The following is a 17,993-nucleotide window of genomic DNA, read 5'->3' as shown; positions in this document are numbered from 1 at the left end:
GTCTGGAGCCCACTTCTGGAGGAACTTGACTTCATTAGTTTATTGATTTGACTTCATTGCATCATTTTGTTCCTTTTTTGTAGATAAACTTACGGTTTCTTTCTCTTACATTTCCCTCTAGGAGGAAGATAGGAGTAGTTCAGGCATACTCCAGAAAGGAGGCCCCCTCTGTGACCCAGTCAGTCAATCTGGATCCACTCCCCTCCAAACTTCCACACACAATACAGTTGAGAGTTGCAACAAATAGGTGCCAGAGCACCAGGGGGAGGTAAATGGACTTACTTGGGAGTATAAGGATGAGGAAAGGGGTAGTGTTGTGATGCATTATAGCGCATTTCTGTGCCCACCCCTTTGCTGCTTTGGCAATTAAGGAATAGGACGTCACAGAGATGGACTGAGCACTTACTGCCATGAGTGCACTCAGGCCTGTATCTAGTCAATCTAACATGCAACAGTCAGTTACCAATGGTTCTGTCACTCTGAACTGTTAGGATGGCAGCACTTAGCCTCTCTCAGATTAGTGTAATATCATAAGCAATGCAAATGCTTGTGGATCATTGTTAAATAGTGTATGAAGATGTGTTATGTTACAAGCATATTCGGGGACTGCAACATCAAAATCATGTAATGAAAGAACCACCAAGCTGTGCTGCTTTTTTCAATAAGCATCTTAGAATATTTACAGATTCGGCAAGATGTCTGAATAAGTGCATCAAGAATCTGTGGTTTAATTGTGAAATGGCTTTTTACTTGCTATACTGATCTGTTTAAGTTATTTTTTATTAGAATGCAAAAGAAAGAGGAACAGTGGAAAAGTCTCCAATATACAAATGGATGATGATAGATTCAAAGTGGAGATGGGGGAAGACTTGTTATCTAATCCATCTTCCTGTCAATGCAGGATTGTTTCCTCAATGTGAATTTTCTAATGTTTCTCCAGTCTAGTTTTAAAATGTAGTATGAGGGGAAAAATTTAGGGAAATCTGAAGCAACTCTCAATATTTTACTTTGTGGGATTACAGGCACCTATTTATGCTGTTGAGAAGTAAAGACTGATTTACTTATTAAAATATTCGCTTTAATTTCTTATGGGTACAAATCTAATTTGGGTTTACTCTTCCCTGCCACCCCAAATTCTTTCACTATCAGATTTATCCTTCCATGACAGTACAGCATACAGCAAGCCACTGCTCTTTCATTAAACAAAGTTATATCATTCAATGGGAACATTAAGAGGATACTGAAATGCATGTTATTTTTCAGGAGAGAAAGTCAGCTACATCTCTGCCTGACAGTTCCTCTTACTAAGCAGTGAAAGCTCCTCTTCTTTGACTCTCTCCCAAACTTATAGCTGAAGTTAACATGTAATGGAAAAAGTGCAGGGTTTCAATTACTGCAGTCATAATGAGAAGGAGAGACAATCCAAGCCAATGCCAGCAAAACTGTGTTTTGCAGGAGACTGCTTGCCTGGAGCTCGATGATTTTCTGTGACTCATCCATTTAAATAAACTAATATCTTTGAGGATTTTCTGTAGCACATGAAAAAGTTAATATTGAACCCAGACTCATTTTTCCCCTACTTTACAAAAGAAAATGTTCAGATGTGTAAAGGTCTTGATTCCATTTGTGCAAAAAGGCTTATTTCAATGAAGTGCATAATTAAAAAGATGAAGGTGTACAACTCCTCCTTTAGCCAAGATAAACCAGTGTCAGACTGACTTTGGGTGCCCAATCTGAAACCTAGGGCCTGATTTTCACAAGTGTTGATCACTTTCAGCTTCCAGTGCCTTCAGCCAGAATTTCACTGGTTCATCTTCTTGGGGGCAGGGGTGAGAGAAGAGGAGGGGAGAGGGGGGCTGTCTCAGGTTGGATGTCCAAACTTAACAGGCTCTTGAAAACGTTGGTTTTAGAAGTTAGCCAACTTTTGGACAGTTACATTAGTTATTTGCATATCAAACCGAACTGATCAGCAACACAGATACAAGGCTAGCTAGTTCACAGTAAAATAGGAAGTGCAACCAGAAGAACATCACGATTTTCTTATCTTACTTTCCTTTAAAGAAAGTCTGCAGTGATCAGTTTACGCATATTAAACCTATCTCCACAAACATCTTCCATTAAAATCCTAATGAAACTGAACGTGCAACCCTCAGATGAACACTGCTTCATAATATAATCACTAGGATAATAATAAGAATGCACCTTGTAAAAGAAACTTCATGTGAATGTATACACTATCTTTACTTCTAGAGAGACAAAGTGGAAGAACTCACACAGAGAAATTATAAAAGAAAAAAAACCCATCACATCAACTACAGGCAAGCACTTTTCATAAAACGATCATTCTATATCTGACCTCTTAGTCCTTACCCTCAACGGAAACCTGCACAATATCTTCAAAAGATGAACCTGGGAGCTTAAATTCATAACTCTGCTAGATACTAAAAATTATGGACTTAATACACTGGATTTGCAGCTCATTACAACATGTAATCCACTAACCCTTCCTTGCTCTATGACTGTAGAACTGTTAACTGCCCACTTCATCTTGAACTGTTTCCTGCAACATGTGAACTCCTTATCTCATCCACCTTTGTATTTAGCTGTGACACTAAAAACCTTAGTTTAGCTGAAGAACTACTCTGCGTAAGCTCAAAAACTTGTCTCTTTCACCAACAGAAGTTGGTCTAATAAAAAATGCTACCTCACCCAGCTTGTCTGTCAAATATCCTGGGACCAACAAGGCTACAACACCACAGCAAACAGCTTTATTTCTAAGTCAGTTACGTAACATATAAGGCCAGTCTTAAATTCAAAAATGGTCCCTCCCCCAATCATATTTGTATAAATCCCCAAGACCACATTTGTCAGTACTGTACAACAGGCACTGAAATAGCATGGAATTTGCTATTTCTTCTGGGAAATTGTACATTTTGTGCTAATAATAAAGCTCTCTCAAGAGGAACAAGAGACTATATTTTATCAGTTTTCATATGGAACACAGATTGCAAAATATCTACAAACACACAGCACCAAACCTATGATAGAGCCACTAAAATTACCAGAACTACTACAGAAAAATCATGCTGTGGCCTCAGCCTTAATATAATGTACAGAAATGGCACCTTCATCATCAAAATAGAATTTCTCACAACTAAGACTATGTAATGGCGTCCTTTTCAGCTATATAATCAAAATACATTGCAGGATACATCAGTGTTTACAAGGACTGGAGGCAGAATTGTGACTTCAGGGAAAGCACTGTTATTCGTTAATTAACTTATCCACATTAGTTCTAGAATGTATCATGTAAAAGTCATACTTCAATCACATTATTTTCTGCCACCTTTCCTTTAAGTAACCTTTACAAGCTTTTTACATAAGAACACAAGAATGGCCATACTGGGTCAGATGAAAGGTCCATCCAGCCCAGTATCCTGTCTGCCAGCAGTGAGCAATGCCAGGTGCCCCAGAGGGAGTGAACCTAACAGGTAATGATCAAGTGATCTCTCTCCTGCCATTCATTTCCACTCTCTGAGGGTATGTCTACATCTACAATTTTGCAGCGCTGGTTGTTACAGCTGTATTAGTACAGCTGTACAGGGCCAGCGCTGCAGAGTGGCCACACTTACAGCAACCAGCGCTGCAAGTGGTGTTAGATGTGGCCACACTGCAGCGCTGTTGGGCGGCTTCAAGGGGGGTTCAGGGAACGCGAGAGCAAACCGGGGAAGGAGACCAGCTTCCCCGCGGTTTGCTCTCGCGTTCCCCGAACCCCCGAGCAAGCAGGTCTCCTTCCCTGCGGTTTGCAGGGGGGTTCGGGGAACGCGAGAGCAAACCGGAGAAGGAGACCAGCTTCGCCGCGGTTTGCTCTCGCGTTCCCGGAACCACCCAGCAAACCGCAGGGAAGGAGACCTGCTTGCTCGGGGGGTTGGGGAATGCGAGAGCAAACCGGGGAAGGAGACCAGCTTCGCCGCGGTTTGCTCTCGCGTTCCCCGAACCACCCAGCAAACCGCAGGGAAGGAGACCTGCTTGCTCGGGGGTTCGGGGAACGCGAGAGCAAACCGGGGAAGGAGACCAGCTTCGCCGCGGTTTGCTCTTGCGTTCCCCGAACCCCCCTGCAAACCGCAGGGAAGAAGACCTGCTTGCTCGGGGGTTCGGGGAACGCGAGAGCAAACCAGGGAAGGAGACCAGCTTCGCCACGGTTTGCTCTCGCGTTCCCGGAACCCCCCTGCAAACCGCAGGGAAGAAGACCTGCTTGCTCGGGGGTTCGGGGAACGCGAGAGCAAACCGGGGAAGGAGACCAGCTTCACCGCGGTTTGCTCTCGCGTTCCCGGAACCACCCAGCAAACCGCAGGGAAGAAGACCTGCTTGCTCGGGGGTTCGGGGAACGCGAGAGCAAACCGGGGAAGGAGACCAGCTTCGCCGCGGTTTGCTCTCGCGTTCCCGGAACCACCCAGCAAACCGCAGGGAAGGAGACCTGCTTGCACGGGGGTTCGGGGAATGCGAGAGCAAACCGGGGAAGGAGACCAGCTTGATTACCAGAGAGGCTTCCTCAGGTATGCTGGGATACCTGCTTATTCCACGGAGGTCAAGAAAAGCGCTGGTAAGTGTTTACACTTGATTACCAGCGCTGGATCACCAGCGCTGGATCCTCTACACCCGAGACAAAACGGGAGTACAGCCAGCGCTGCAAACAGGGAGTTGCAGCGCTGGTGATGCCCTGCAGATGTGTACACCTCCTAAGTTGCAGCGCTGTAACCCCCTCACCAGCGCTGCAACTTTGTGATGTAGACAAGCCCTGACAAACAGAGGCTAGGGACACCATTCCTTGCCCATCTTGACTAATAGCCATTAATGGACTTAACTCTGTTATAGTGCTAGCCTTCACAACCTCCTCAGGCAAGGAATTCCACAGGTTCACTCTGTGCTGTGTGAAGAATGTCCTTTTATTTGTTTTATACCTGCTGCCCATTAATTTCATTTGGTGGCCCCTCGTTCTTATATTGTGGAAACAAATAACTTTCTTATTCACTTTCTCCACACCACATATTATATACACCTCTATCATATCCCCTCTTAGTCTCCTCTTTTCCAAGCTAAAAACTCCTAGCCTCTTTAATAATAATATATGGAGATATACCTATCTCATAGAACTGGAAGGACCTCGAAGGTCATTGAGCCCAGTCCCCTGCCTTCACTAGCAGGACCATATACTGTCACTGACAATTTTTTTGGTTTTGTTTTCCCTCAGATCCCTAAATTTAAATCTCTTCTCCTTCCAAGGAGCAGCACAGGCAAATAAATTCACCCTCACAGCCAGTGAAACTGATGACATTCCTAAAATATATAACAGTTTATTATTCAGATAGTATTTAAGTTCTCTTTAGGGTCATCCTTGCACAGCAGAACAAAAACTAACCCAGAAATCAGACAGAGTTAAGCAGAAATGAACATGTATTGTAAGCCCCTGGATTTCTGGGACAGCATCTGTACAAATCAGTTATGTAATTACAACACATGAAAAGTTTTTCCTTAACATAAGCAATAACACTGCGCTTTCTGAAGGTCAAAGAAGTGACTTTGTAGGAGTGCAGTAGATGTCAACAATGGTATTTCAGTTACACAGGTTCAAACAAATGTTTCGTTTTTTAAAATATGCATGAAATTCCAAAAAAAAACCCCAAAGAGACTAGTAGGAAAAGGTAAGCCATCCACTTTCATATTAAATTAGGTACACTAGGTGTATGCCAGCGTTTAAAATTTATGACCAACAGCAGTAAAATACCACGGGGCCCAACATGTTTATCATTTGACTCCTGAATCCCTCCCTTCCAGCTTTTATCCTCTATCTCCAGAAACAAGCAGAGACTCAGAAATATTCCTCAATTCTATCACATTCCTCAGCGACAATCCAGACTGCTCTTTCCATTAGACCAGTGATTCCCAACTGTAATAACCTGTGAACCCCTTTCATTAAAATCTCAAGTCTCGTGAATCCCCTCCTAAAAATGAATATTTAAAGGGATTTTCTCCTTTACCTGGATATAAATTATAAAAGCAATGATCTTGGAAATATAAAATTTGTTTTTATGACATGCTTATTACACACTATGTATTATTAATTACTATTTATCATTACAGTATTTTTATTACATTATGAAAACAGCAACTCTCTTCCAAGATCTCACTTTCATAGCTTGTATCACTTTGAATAAGCCTGTTATAAGACAAGGCTCCTATGTTTCATCAAGGAGTACCAGATGTGACACAGCATGAAGGTATTTAAGAAGCCAACTCAGAGTTCCTCCTACATAAGCATTCAGGTCTTGAGCAGTCCAGGCAAGCAACACGTTATAACAAATCTTAAACTTGTTCTTCATAATAATTTTAAAACAATACTAGCTGCCTATTTAATTTTAAAAACAGCAAAACTATCCACTTCTTTTCATTTCTTATAAAGAGTCTTCAACTTTAAATCTCCTCAGTGTGATAGATATGCTTGCTTTGATCTACCTTAGCTCTTCGAAGTCCAGGGGGGCTCCAAGCTGGTAGTCCCATGCTGCCCGACGGGGTCCCTAGGGACAGCTCTGTCCGCCATTAGGGAATTTTTTCCTGAGAACCCTCTGTAACATTTCGTGAACCCCACTTTGGGAACCTCTGTATTAGACTGATCTGCCCAAGTTCCAGATTTATTTATTTTTTAAGTCTTACCTCTATGACACTATTCATGCTTTAGAATGAATTTCACTATGGACATCATTATTTTAATTAGAACTGGTCAAAAAATGTTTCAAAGGATGTTTCTTGAACACCTGGTGCAAAACAAACATCAAGATTGCTTGATTGTCATGTTCTGGGTGCTAAGCTTTAAAGCTCAGAGCAAGATGAGAAAGGGGAAGGGTGAGGAAGACTGCAAACATTTTGCCAAGATATCAGCTGATGCTTTACATTTTATTAATGGAGGAATGACAGATTGAATCCACACCAGATTAGAAAGGTTTCAGGTAGGGTTCACCACTAGTTCACAGCATACTTTGAACACTTGAAATGCTACAGTGTTTCAGCTGTAGCGCTTCAGTGTAGCCACTATCTTCGGGGCTGGGAAGAATTCTTCATCAGCATATGAGAGGCAATAATGGAAGAATTCTTCTGTGGACCTAGCATTGGCTACAGTGGAATTTAGGTTGGTTATCTAGGCTGCTCAGAGGTATAGATGTTCATACCCTTGAGCAATTTAGTTAAGCAGACCTAATTTTCTAGCACAGACCAGGCCTTTGAATCAATGTACAAATCTACAAGATAGACTACCATAGTGTCTTTACTGCAAAGCAACATCTTCTACCAAAGTCTAGTCTAATATAGAGTGGCATCTCTGGATTTTAGCCATCAAGTTGTCCAACCCTGCCCAGGGCAGATCAAAATGACACAGCGGTATCTGCCAGCAGCAGGTCCACACTAACACTCACGTGAGATCTAGCAGCGGTAAAGCTGTACCAGTAATACTGTGACAGCGGAAAAAAACGTTGTATACGAGGCTATAAAGACACATTCCCAAATGAACCCATCCCCAAACAGACCAAAGGCGATGAAAACAAAAATTTTCAAAAAGGAGAAAGGCGTCCATTAGAAAGCAAGAATTTCTTTGGCTAAGACTGTGTGAAAACAATAATGTCATTATTACCAGTAGTGTCTTCAGAAGAGCGATTGCGAACCTCAAGTAATTTTCTTTTAATTAAATGCCACAAGTCTTTATAAGATTGACGTAACTAGCCATTCTATTTTCAATCACTATTCAAATATTTATTCAGTTCAAAGCAGCAATCATTAAATTGCATGGCACAAATTTCTTATAAGTCATGTAAGTGCTTAAGTATTCATGATTCACACACTACTCTACAATAATCATTTAGGCATGTAATTAGTATGTGCTTGTAATAAACTGGGAACCAGTTTCCTCCACAGAGAAGGGAGGGACAAGATGACTTAAATATTTTCCACCCATGGTTCTATGAAAACTAAGTAACTTCAAAACAAGCTAACATCAACCCAATCATACAGTAACCACTTTGTTCAGAACCAGCACTTAATCACCAAAACTTAATCAGCAACCAATTCATACTAAAAATATTAAGAAATCAGATACACAACCACCAAGTTTATTTTCTTGCATATTTACTACAGCCTATTAAATATGTTCACTAAGAAGAGAGTCAAAAGATTTTAGTAAAATTGTTTTATGTTTTATTCAGAATTCAAACGACTGCTCAAGCACTACTTTAAAGCAACAATGCTAGGTAAGAATATTGATAACATGGAAATGAAGTATCACCATAAGATTTCATAACAATCTTTGCCAAAGGAAGTTACATCCACTGTTTGGCATTTCTGGAATCCAATGTGCCAGTCACCAGGCTTCACAAGTTTTATAAATCGTAGTGAACATAATTCATTATTTGTTCCAACTCTAAAAAGGTAATTTAAAAAGAGTTATATGTAAATAAAGCACCACCCTCAGCAGTGCTGACAGTGCAAACTAAAACCACAATTTAATTTGTCTACACGCCAACTGTCTGCATATCTTATTATGGGATCTCAGATCTTTCTCAGCTACCATCTTTAATGATGAATATTTTATCCATCATGGAGGCCATGAACATAGTGAACTAACAGATCACACTCAAGTGCCTACATCTTGAACCTGTGTGCCTCATACAGAAAAGGAAGCAAATAGAACCACACACCATATATGCCTAAAAATTTCTCCCTGCTATAACTGAGAAGAAAGGAAACAATTCAGTATCACATTAAATATGCATTTTTAAATTAATTTTGATTCAAAAAATCCAGATGGAAGATAAGCTTTTTGACGTGTCAGTTATTCTGTTCCACATATATATTATCGAAATGCTAGATCATTATGTTGCTTGCCTGCTTGTAGACAGAGAGGAGCAGTTTTATGGAGTTGACATCTGATATCCAATTCTTAGTGTATATGTGCACCTGACTTAAGTGTTATCGGTATCACAAGCTATGCATCTGAAGAAGTGAGCTGTAGCCCACGAAAGCTTATGCTGAAATAAATTTGTTAGTCTCTAAGGTGCCACAAGTACTCCTGTTCTTTTTACATGCATGACTGTATGTTACAGTCTGAGGACTAGTTTAGGTCACTTGAAGTACATCAATGATATACAGAGAGACTAAGCCTAACAGGAGTTTATGACAAATGGCAGCAAGAGAAGGGGAAGCTGAGGCAGACTTACAGACTAGATTGTATTATAAATTGAAATAAATTTAAAATAAGCACCCATCCATAATTTCAAGTTTTCTTTTGTACAATGTAAAACACACACACACATACACAAAGGATAAAAATCCTAAATAGAAACATCTGGCCCATCATAGCAATCCATTGGATCATCCTGTAAAAAACCTTCCTGATCTAGCCATCACATCTCTTCCCAGTCCCTTTCCCCACTTCCATTTCCCAAAATACTAATGATGGGACTTGGAGCATGCCCAGGTGGTCAACAATTTCAAGTTTTTACAGATATTAGTTGGAGGGCTTTCTTCTTAGAGTCAAGTAACCTTCCTTGGGAGCACCCTTTCCTTTTAAGCCATGGGGCCACAAGGATGGATTCCCTCTTACTGTAATCTATGTGGTATCACATGGACAGAAGTGATGTCTCAAGGGGCAAGGAACCCAGACCACTTAAAGTAGGTCTAAGCTTAAAATGTTGCAGAAGTACCACTGTAGCACTTCAGTGTAGACATTAGCAACACTGATGGCAGGGGCTCTCCCATCAGCATAGGTAATTCATCTCCCAAAGAGGCAGTAACTAGGTCTATGGAAAAAGCGTATTGCAGTCCACACAGGGAGCTTTCCCTTAAGACTATCCAGTTTAGTGAATAGCATGGGTCCCATATTAATTTTATAAGTTTTTCTATGGCTCGTCATTACTGTATCTAAGCATTTCACATAACTACTTAATCCTCAGAACACTTCTATGAAATAAGGAGTAGTAATATTCCAATTTTACAGAGAAGAACTGAGGCACAGAGATTTAGTGACTTGATCAAAGTAACACAAAAAGACTGAGTCCTAGTCTAATACCTTAGCCATAAGATCATCTCTGAGAGGCGCTCCTTGCTAGAAGTACATTACATCAGAGCTTTGGGGTCTGTGCTAGCTTCCTGCTGGCTTTCAGGTGAAGTTTAAAGTGTTGGTCTACAAAACCCCGATGGCTGGTTTACACTGGGAACTTACAATGCCATAGCCACATCTCTTAGAGATGTGCAAAATACACACCCCTCAGTGATATAGCTATGTCGACCTCACCCTGCTGTAAACAGCAGTAATGATTCCAGTCTTGCTTCCAACGGTCACACATGTTTACATTGTAAAAGTCATGACAACTATTAGCAACTGGACTGGAAAAATCAGTAGAGGCACTAAGTATTTGGCAATGGAGTGAACTAGCCATTAAGATTGCACTACTCTTTCAACCCTAGAAGTGCTCCCCTGAAGGTAAGGATTGAAGTACTTGCAGTGCTGTTTGTAGAAACTTGCATTGGAGCTGCCCCAAATTGTACTTGTCCTGTGTTTAAACAGGTAACTTCAGTTTCCCAAGCTGTCATTCTATAGTTTCCATGAAGACTAAATGCATCTGTAAGTTACAAAAAAAGAATAAACCTGATATAGAGGGAACTATATTACAATGGCTATCATAGAAATGGACAGGTGAGTAGATTGTTTGAGCTAGTAAGTGTCCATAATAAATTTTCAAGGCTGGATCAACTGTTATTTGAATGATTAAGTTGCATTATTTGTTAACCAAAAGTAGAAGAGACAGTAGAAAAGTTTTCTAGGATGCTCTTGGGAAGTCAGGATGAAGAAACAGCTTGGTGTGTGCAATGTGTGAAACAAATTTATTCCCCGCTCCCGAGAGTTAACGCAAGAGAAAAAAAAAATCACCTGAAGTTTATTACATGCAGTTTCTATGTTTTCCTATAAACCAGCCTGTTCATAAGTACAAGATACTCAAAAAAAGAAAAGGCACAGCACCTCATTATAGAGCAGCCAGTCAAAAAACCAGAAATGGACAGTAATGACAAAGGCTACGGCAACACTGCATACCACTTGGGGCAACGTGTAGGGTATGTGCAGCTACATTCAGCAGTGAGAAGTTGTGTCCACGCTGTGGTGTGGAGCTACATGTGTCGGTGAAAAGCTCTGGCAAGGAGAGGCAAGGGGGAAACAGTCAGCAGCAGAGGAGCCTTTTCCCACTGCTTCTTCTCTGCCAGAGACTTTTCCCATGACAGGGAGCTGCAGGAGCCTTTCCCCACTGTCACAATGTCTCCAAACAGCTGTGAAGTCTGCTCTTGGCAGAAGCCTGAGATACACCTATGACTCACAAAGCTTGGTTTCACTGATGTTTTGACAGCACTTGTATAGCCTGCTGCACCAATAAAATATTTTTGAACTGAACAGCAGTCAACCAGAAAGATCAAACAATGTTTCACCAGTATTGTCACAAAGTGTTATTATTTATATTATCATACAACCTAGAGGTCCCAATTACGATAGAGGCCCCAGTGTGCTAGGCACCACACAAAGTCAGAGACAGTTCCTATCCCAGAGACATTACAGTCTAAATGGGCAAGATGGACAAAGCATAGAAAAAAGGAAGATTTTCCTTCTCACAGATGGGGAACTAGGACACATAGACTCAAGATTTGGGCAGAGATCTGCCAAAGGTCACACACACAAAGTTTGCAGCAGAGCTAGGAACTGATACCAGGGCTGCAGAGCCCCAGTCCTGTGCCTTAACCACAACCCCACCCCTCCTCTTACACCAGAAGTTCTCAAACTGGGGGTCAGGACCTCTCACGGGGTCACGCAGTTATTATATGGGGGGGGGTCATAAGCTGTCAGCCTTCATCCCCAACCCCGCTTTGCCTCCAGCATTTATAATGGTGTTAAATATATTAAAAAGCGTTACTCATGTATGGGGGGGGGGTCACACTCAGAGGCTTGGTATGTGACAGCGGCCACCAGCACCAAAGTTGGAGAACCCCGGTCTTACCCCAACTCGCTCAGAGTTCAGCCTCCCTGTACGTGGGATGGGGCCGGAGTGTGCAGCCCCCGGGGGCCCTTAGCACGGACAGCCACACACCCCAGCACTAGGTCTATGGCCTTTCCCTCCCGCTTCGGGCCGGGCCCGGCGGGGCTCGCCAGGGTGGATCAGGGCGAGCTCGTGACATGGCGAGGGGGAGGGGCAGGGCCCCCCTCCCCGGCTCTATAACTGGGTCAGGCCAGGCTCCCGCCCGCCCGCGCCCCTTAGCAAGGGGCAGGAAGGGCCCCGCTCTCCCCCACTCCGGGCTGGGAAGGCCCCGCGCCGCCACGCTCGCCCTGGCCGGGAGGAAGAGCCCGAGCCCAGCCCCGTCGCGGGGGGCTGCCCCACTTGCCCCACGCCCCGCCGGGCAGGGGGTAGGAGCGGGGGACCCTCCAGGTCGACACCTTCCCTCACCTGCTCTCCCGGGCGGCGGCGGCGTCTCAGCCCCGCTCCAGCTGCGCCGCCTGCAACCGCGACGCTCCTCCCCTCAGGCCGGTCCGGCAGGGCCCCGCCACTGCATCAGCGCGCGTGCGTGAAGTTGCATCACTTCCGGGTATCGACGGCAGGGCGGGACCTGAGAGAGGGGCAGGGCTAAGGGGAGTGGGCGGGGCCTCTGGGCTGGTGGGGAGGCCAGGGAATGGAGGCAGAGGGTAGCAGACCCTGTCCCCATGTTGGAGCTGCAGGAGTGGCCCTGCTTGCAGAGCCGTGCCATTGGCAATGGGCTGTTGCAGCCAGCAGGGCCTGGGGCTGCCTCGATCAGCGGTTCTCACACTTCATGGCACCACAACCACCATTCTAACACCACAATTACAACATGACCCCGTGTGGGGGCAGAGGGGACTAGAGCCTGAGACCCACTGCTCCAGGTGCGGGTAGATCTCAGGCTTCAGCCCCAGGTCCCAGCCCTTCAATATGGCCCTAGTGACCCCATTAAAATGGGTTTACAGCCCACTTTAGGGTCCTAAAGTACAGTTTGAGAACCGCTGCCCTAGATTCCTATTGTGATAAGTATGCTGTTGTCAAGGATGAGGCTGTTACTCAGGTCTTACTGCTTCAGGGGGCACAGCCTGGTCTCCAGCTGCCCCAAGGAGTTGCTGTATCACACCAAATGTCACCATAGCGTGATGCATCTGTCCCCTCCTCACAGCTCCAACAATCCTCAGAGACATTTCATTGACATGCAAGACATGGAGACAGTTTCACTAAAATCTGTAATAGTCCTTAAAATAAGGAATGGTGGCAAATGCGCTAATGAAGAGGACTCGCACAATATCTCATCCAGGCTATAAAAGAAGATGTTGTTGTTGCTGCCTCTTTCCGAGCTGCAACGTGTCGACATGAACGCTCACATCACAAATATCAGATTTACCAGAGTGAGAGCGTCATTACATTGCTTTTAACGTCTGAGGTCAGTCACTACTGTTTTTGCTGTACGTGCTATACCAGAACCGATTTAAAGGGCTGTAACAGTCTGTAAGACTGTTATTGTAATTATAAAGAATGTTCATATGCAATTTGAACCTAGGATTATTTTCTATAGTATAGTCAGTCATTTAAACTATTAAAAGCACAAGCTAAGGAGTGTATAGTACAGGGGTTCTCAAACTGGGTGTTGGGACCCCTCAGGGGGTCACAAAGTATTATATGGGGGGGGTTGCAAGCTGATAGCCTCCACCCCAAACCCCACTTTGCCTCCAGCATTTATAATGGTGTTAAATATATAAAAACATGTTTTTAATTTATAAGGGGCAGAGGTCGCACTCAGAGGCTTGCTGTGTGAAAAGGGTCACCAGTAAAAAAAAAGTCTGAGAACCACTGGTATAGTAGAACCTCAGAGTTACGAACACCTCAGGAATGGAGATTGTTCATCTCTCTGAAATGTTCATAACTCTGAATAAAACATTATGGTTTTTCTTTCAAATGTTTACAACTGAATACTAACTTAATACAGCTTTGAAACTTTGCTATGCAGAAGAAAAATGCTGCTCTCTCTTTTTTGTAGTTTATGTTTAAGACAGAACTGTCCTGTATTTCCTTTTTTTTTGTTTTTAGGTTCTGCTGCTGCCTGATTGCATATTTCCAGTTCCAAATGATGTGTGTGGTTGACTGGTCAGTTCATAACTCTGGTGTTCATTACTCAGAGGTTCTACTGTATAAAATTGTTTGAGACAAATGGACATAAAATGTGACAATTGCTAATAGATTTAAGCCGTGCAGAGCTTATTAAAGAAAAACACTCTCACAATATTTTACAATATTAAGTGAATGGAATGGATGCTAAAAGTACAATATGTTCCGTTGCTCCACAAAAAAGCCAAAATTAAAACCCACATTGATATCAGAAACTTGACAATATAACCCACAATGCTGAGTTCCTGTTCTCTCTACTTTTCGTCTGCAAAACCAAGTAAGTGATGAGAAAAAAAATCATTAAAGTAGTAGCTTCAATTGATGCAAAATTTGTTACTTTAACATGCATTAAGTTTTCTCTCTTTCCTACTGGATAAGGTGTCCCCGTTATGAAAGCCATGCACACAGCTGGGGCTAATCAGCCTCCTTGCTGACCATCTCAACAGACATGAATGGACCCTGGAGCCAGAATTACTTCCCTCATCCAACATTTAATAGTGATTGCTCAAGCTAAAGGCTGCCTGTTTGTTACCCATTCTTTGGATAAATGTGCTTCAGTCTCCAAAGCTGCCACACTTTTCACTAGTACCAAATTTTCTCTCTCACACACGCACACACACACACATATATAAATTATTACTTTCATTACAGGAATATTCATTTTTGACATAAGTAACTTACTCCAATAGCTGCAGAAGGGTATGCTGCACTGCAGCTTGGGTGGACTGTGCCACGCAAATAACGAGTCTTTGTCCCAAGAGCTTTCAGTCTAAAGGCATAAGTGGATGAAATACAGTACAGAACGAACACACAGATATTGAAAGGGTATTACTGTCTTTCACACTGCTGGTCATTTCGTAAGAGAAAGATCCCATCATGGACCACCTCCCTCTCCTACCAACCCAGTACCACAACGTATGATTCTCAAAATGTTTCATTCTCCAGGCCAGTATGAAAGACCCGAGGACCAAGTTCTGAGAATTGCTGTTACACAGGGAAGCTTCAGGGAACAGATCTGTTTGTTTTTAAAAAGGGATTTCTGAACTAAAGAAAGGAGGGCTGTTTTGCGAACATTAATGGGAAATTTCTCCAAGGATCACATGAAAGAAAGCAGAAGTAGGTGTCACAGACAAAGGGAGGGGAGATGGAGAAAATGAATGCTGACGAGGAGACACTTGACTCATGCAGAGGAGAGAGAAAAGCCTCTGCAGATTCAAGTAAGGTCAGGGAGGTGGAAATGGATGATCCTGGCAGCTGCATGGTAAATTGGCCTGTTGCTGGGATTACAACACTGAGGTGACACCAGGCTTGTGTCTGACTTGTAATGTGGTAATAATGTCAAGAGATTTACCTCTCACTATTCTACAAGCAAAACTATTTCCCCATGTTTATTTCCCCTCTACTGTTCCTCACAACTTCTTGTCAACTGCTGCAAATGGACCATTTTGATTACCACTACAAAGAGTTTTTCTCTCTCCTGCTGGTAATAGCTCAGCTTAACTGATCACTCTCATTAGTGTGTGTATGGTAACACCCATTTTTTTCATGTCCTCTGTGTATATATATAATCTTCCTAATGTATTTTCCACAGATGCATCCAGTGAAGTGGGCTGTAGCCCCCGAAAGCTTATGCTCAAATAAATGTGTTAGTCTCTACGGTCCCACAAGTATTTCTGTTCTTTATTCTACATGTGTTCGATATGAACGAGGAAAGAGAGCCACACTCCTCTGAGCTTTGCTCGAGAGGTCAAATTCTCATTTTTCTCTTACCAAAACCATCAGAAATGGCATCCCTGCTCCTCTTATAATCTACAACTGGCCTTACTCCCACAGCTGCTTAGCCCTTAAATCAGAACACTGGCATTTTCCAGATCCGGCAGCCAGATGAATGCTTAGGAGGCATGTTTTATTTATGGCGCTTGCCTCAGGGAGAAAAATAGTTAAGATGACTTCTATTCAAACAAAAACACAGCTTACTCTCTCCCTCCCATTGACATAGGCTCTAACGTTCACCTTTGGGTCTGAAACTTTCCAGCTCTCACCACAGACGTGAGCGGTGGTTGTTGGCTTGGCTGTGTCTGGGGTGTGGGTGTTTTGGTAAATTCTGGTGAAATGAATTGAGCTGCATTTGAATTATTGAGCACATGCAGCTCAGTAACTGCCATTAAGCTTCTTGCTCCTAGTTTTAGCATCGTCTAGCTTGTGGCAAGAGCTGCCTGAACAAATGGCTAGGAAGGAAAGGAACAATCAAACTGACAATTTCAATGATGTGGGGGGAGGGATTTGTAAATGTCTAATTGAATCTAGGGCAAAAATTTTCCACCACAAAGTGAGACTGTAAACACTGCATTAACCCTTCCACTGGGAATCTCCACCACCTAAGGCCATGGCTACACTTACAGTTCTGCAGCGCTGGTAGTTACAGCTGTGTTCGTACAGCTGTGTAGGGCCAGCGCTGCAGTGTGGCCACACTGACAGCTACCAGCGCTGCAGTGTGGCCACATTTGCAGCAGTGTGACCACATTTGCAGCATTTGCAGCGCTGTTGGGAGTGGTGCATTGTGGGCAGCTATCCCAGCCTTCAAGTGGCTGCAACGTGCTTTTCAAAAGAGGGGGGTGGGGTGGAATGTGACAGGGAGCATGGAGGAGACGGACAGAATGGATTTTTGGAGCTGACACTGTTCTCAGCAACCTGCCTTGCAAGTTCTAAGGACTGGAAGACACACAGTGCCTACCTTCAATCATTTTAAAAGTTCTGACCCCTTCGCCCACCCCTCTCTCATTCACTAAATGCAAATTATGTACTCCTAAATAGCTGTCAGACCAGATAAGCATCTGCTCAACATGGACTTCCCCCTCCCCCTCTGCCGTGTGAGCGTGCTGTTTCTCTCTTCAAGCAAACAGCTGTGAACATTCCAAAGTAATTCCCCTGCCTGCCTCCCCTCGCTCAGCAAACAGGAGCTGTGTTTGTTTTTTAAATAAGCAGTTTGGCTGAACTCCGAGCTCTCCCTTTCTTCCGGTTTGTTGTGGACAGGAATTCTGGGATACCTCCTTATACCCCGGAGGTCAATAAAAGCGCTGGTGGGGTCCACACTTGCTGACCAGTGCTGGATCACCAGCGCTGGAATCGCTACACCCGAGGCTCGACCGGGTGTACAGCCAGCGCTGCAACCAGGGAGTTGCAGCGTTGGCCGTGCTTTGCAAGTGTGGCCACATCCTAAGTTGCAGCGCTGTAACCCCCTCACCAGCGCTGCAACTCTCTAGTGTAGCCAATGGGTAGTATGGTGTCTTACTTCTCACCCCTAATCAACCAGCTGATACACAGGACCTAGATACCATCCACTGCCACTCGATGGGGAAGGAGGCACTGCAGTAACAGATCAAGGGAACATGGGCATACCAAAGAGAGGAAGGCAGACCACTGATGTCAATGAGTCACCATGCTCAACAATATGTCAAATACAATCTTTCTTATCCTATTAATGCCTTTAATGTTTTAGTTAGTGTGTGGCAAGGCCATTTCTGTCTCTACTGTAGATAAAACCCAACAGATTAATTCTTTCTTCAAAACTTTCTGAAATCGGATTTTGGTTGAGAGGCTTTTGTGTCCATTGATATTTGTTCAGATTATAAAAAGACAAGTTAATATATTTTATTACACAACACAGACTATACATAATTTTTCTTTTACACATACTAAATGTAATACATAGATTACATAGTTTACATGGAATTGAAAACTAATACATAA

The 17,993-nt window shown here is 43.3% G+C and overlaps 1 protein-coding gene across 1 annotated transcript in view; it reads right to left on the bottom strand.

Annotated features, from left to right (window-relative positions):
- The window catches only part of RABGEF1 (RAB guanine nucleotide exchange factor 1), a 63,562-nt gene that overhangs the window by 24,710 nt on the left and 20,859 nt on the right, over positions 1-17,993 (bottom strand). The window contains exons 7-8 of the mRNA XM_050929686.1: positions 14,925-15,012; positions 10,542-10,664 (exon numbers count right to left, since the gene is read on the bottom strand). Coding sequence (XP_050785643.1) covers positions 10,542-10,664; positions 14,925-15,012 — 211 coding nt within the window. The remainder of the gene's footprint in view (positions 1-10,541; positions 10,665-14,924; positions 15,013-17,993) is intronic.

The sequence above is a fragment of the Gopherus flavomarginatus genome, chromosome 19 (assembly GCF_025201925.1).
Source record: "Gopherus flavomarginatus isolate rGopFla2 chromosome 19, rGopFla2.mat.asm, whole genome shotgun sequence".
NCBI classification, from domain to species: domain Eukaryota; kingdom Metazoa; phylum Chordata; order Testudines; family Testudinidae; genus Gopherus; species Gopherus flavomarginatus.
This window is presented reverse-complemented; position numbering and strand designations above follow the sequence as displayed.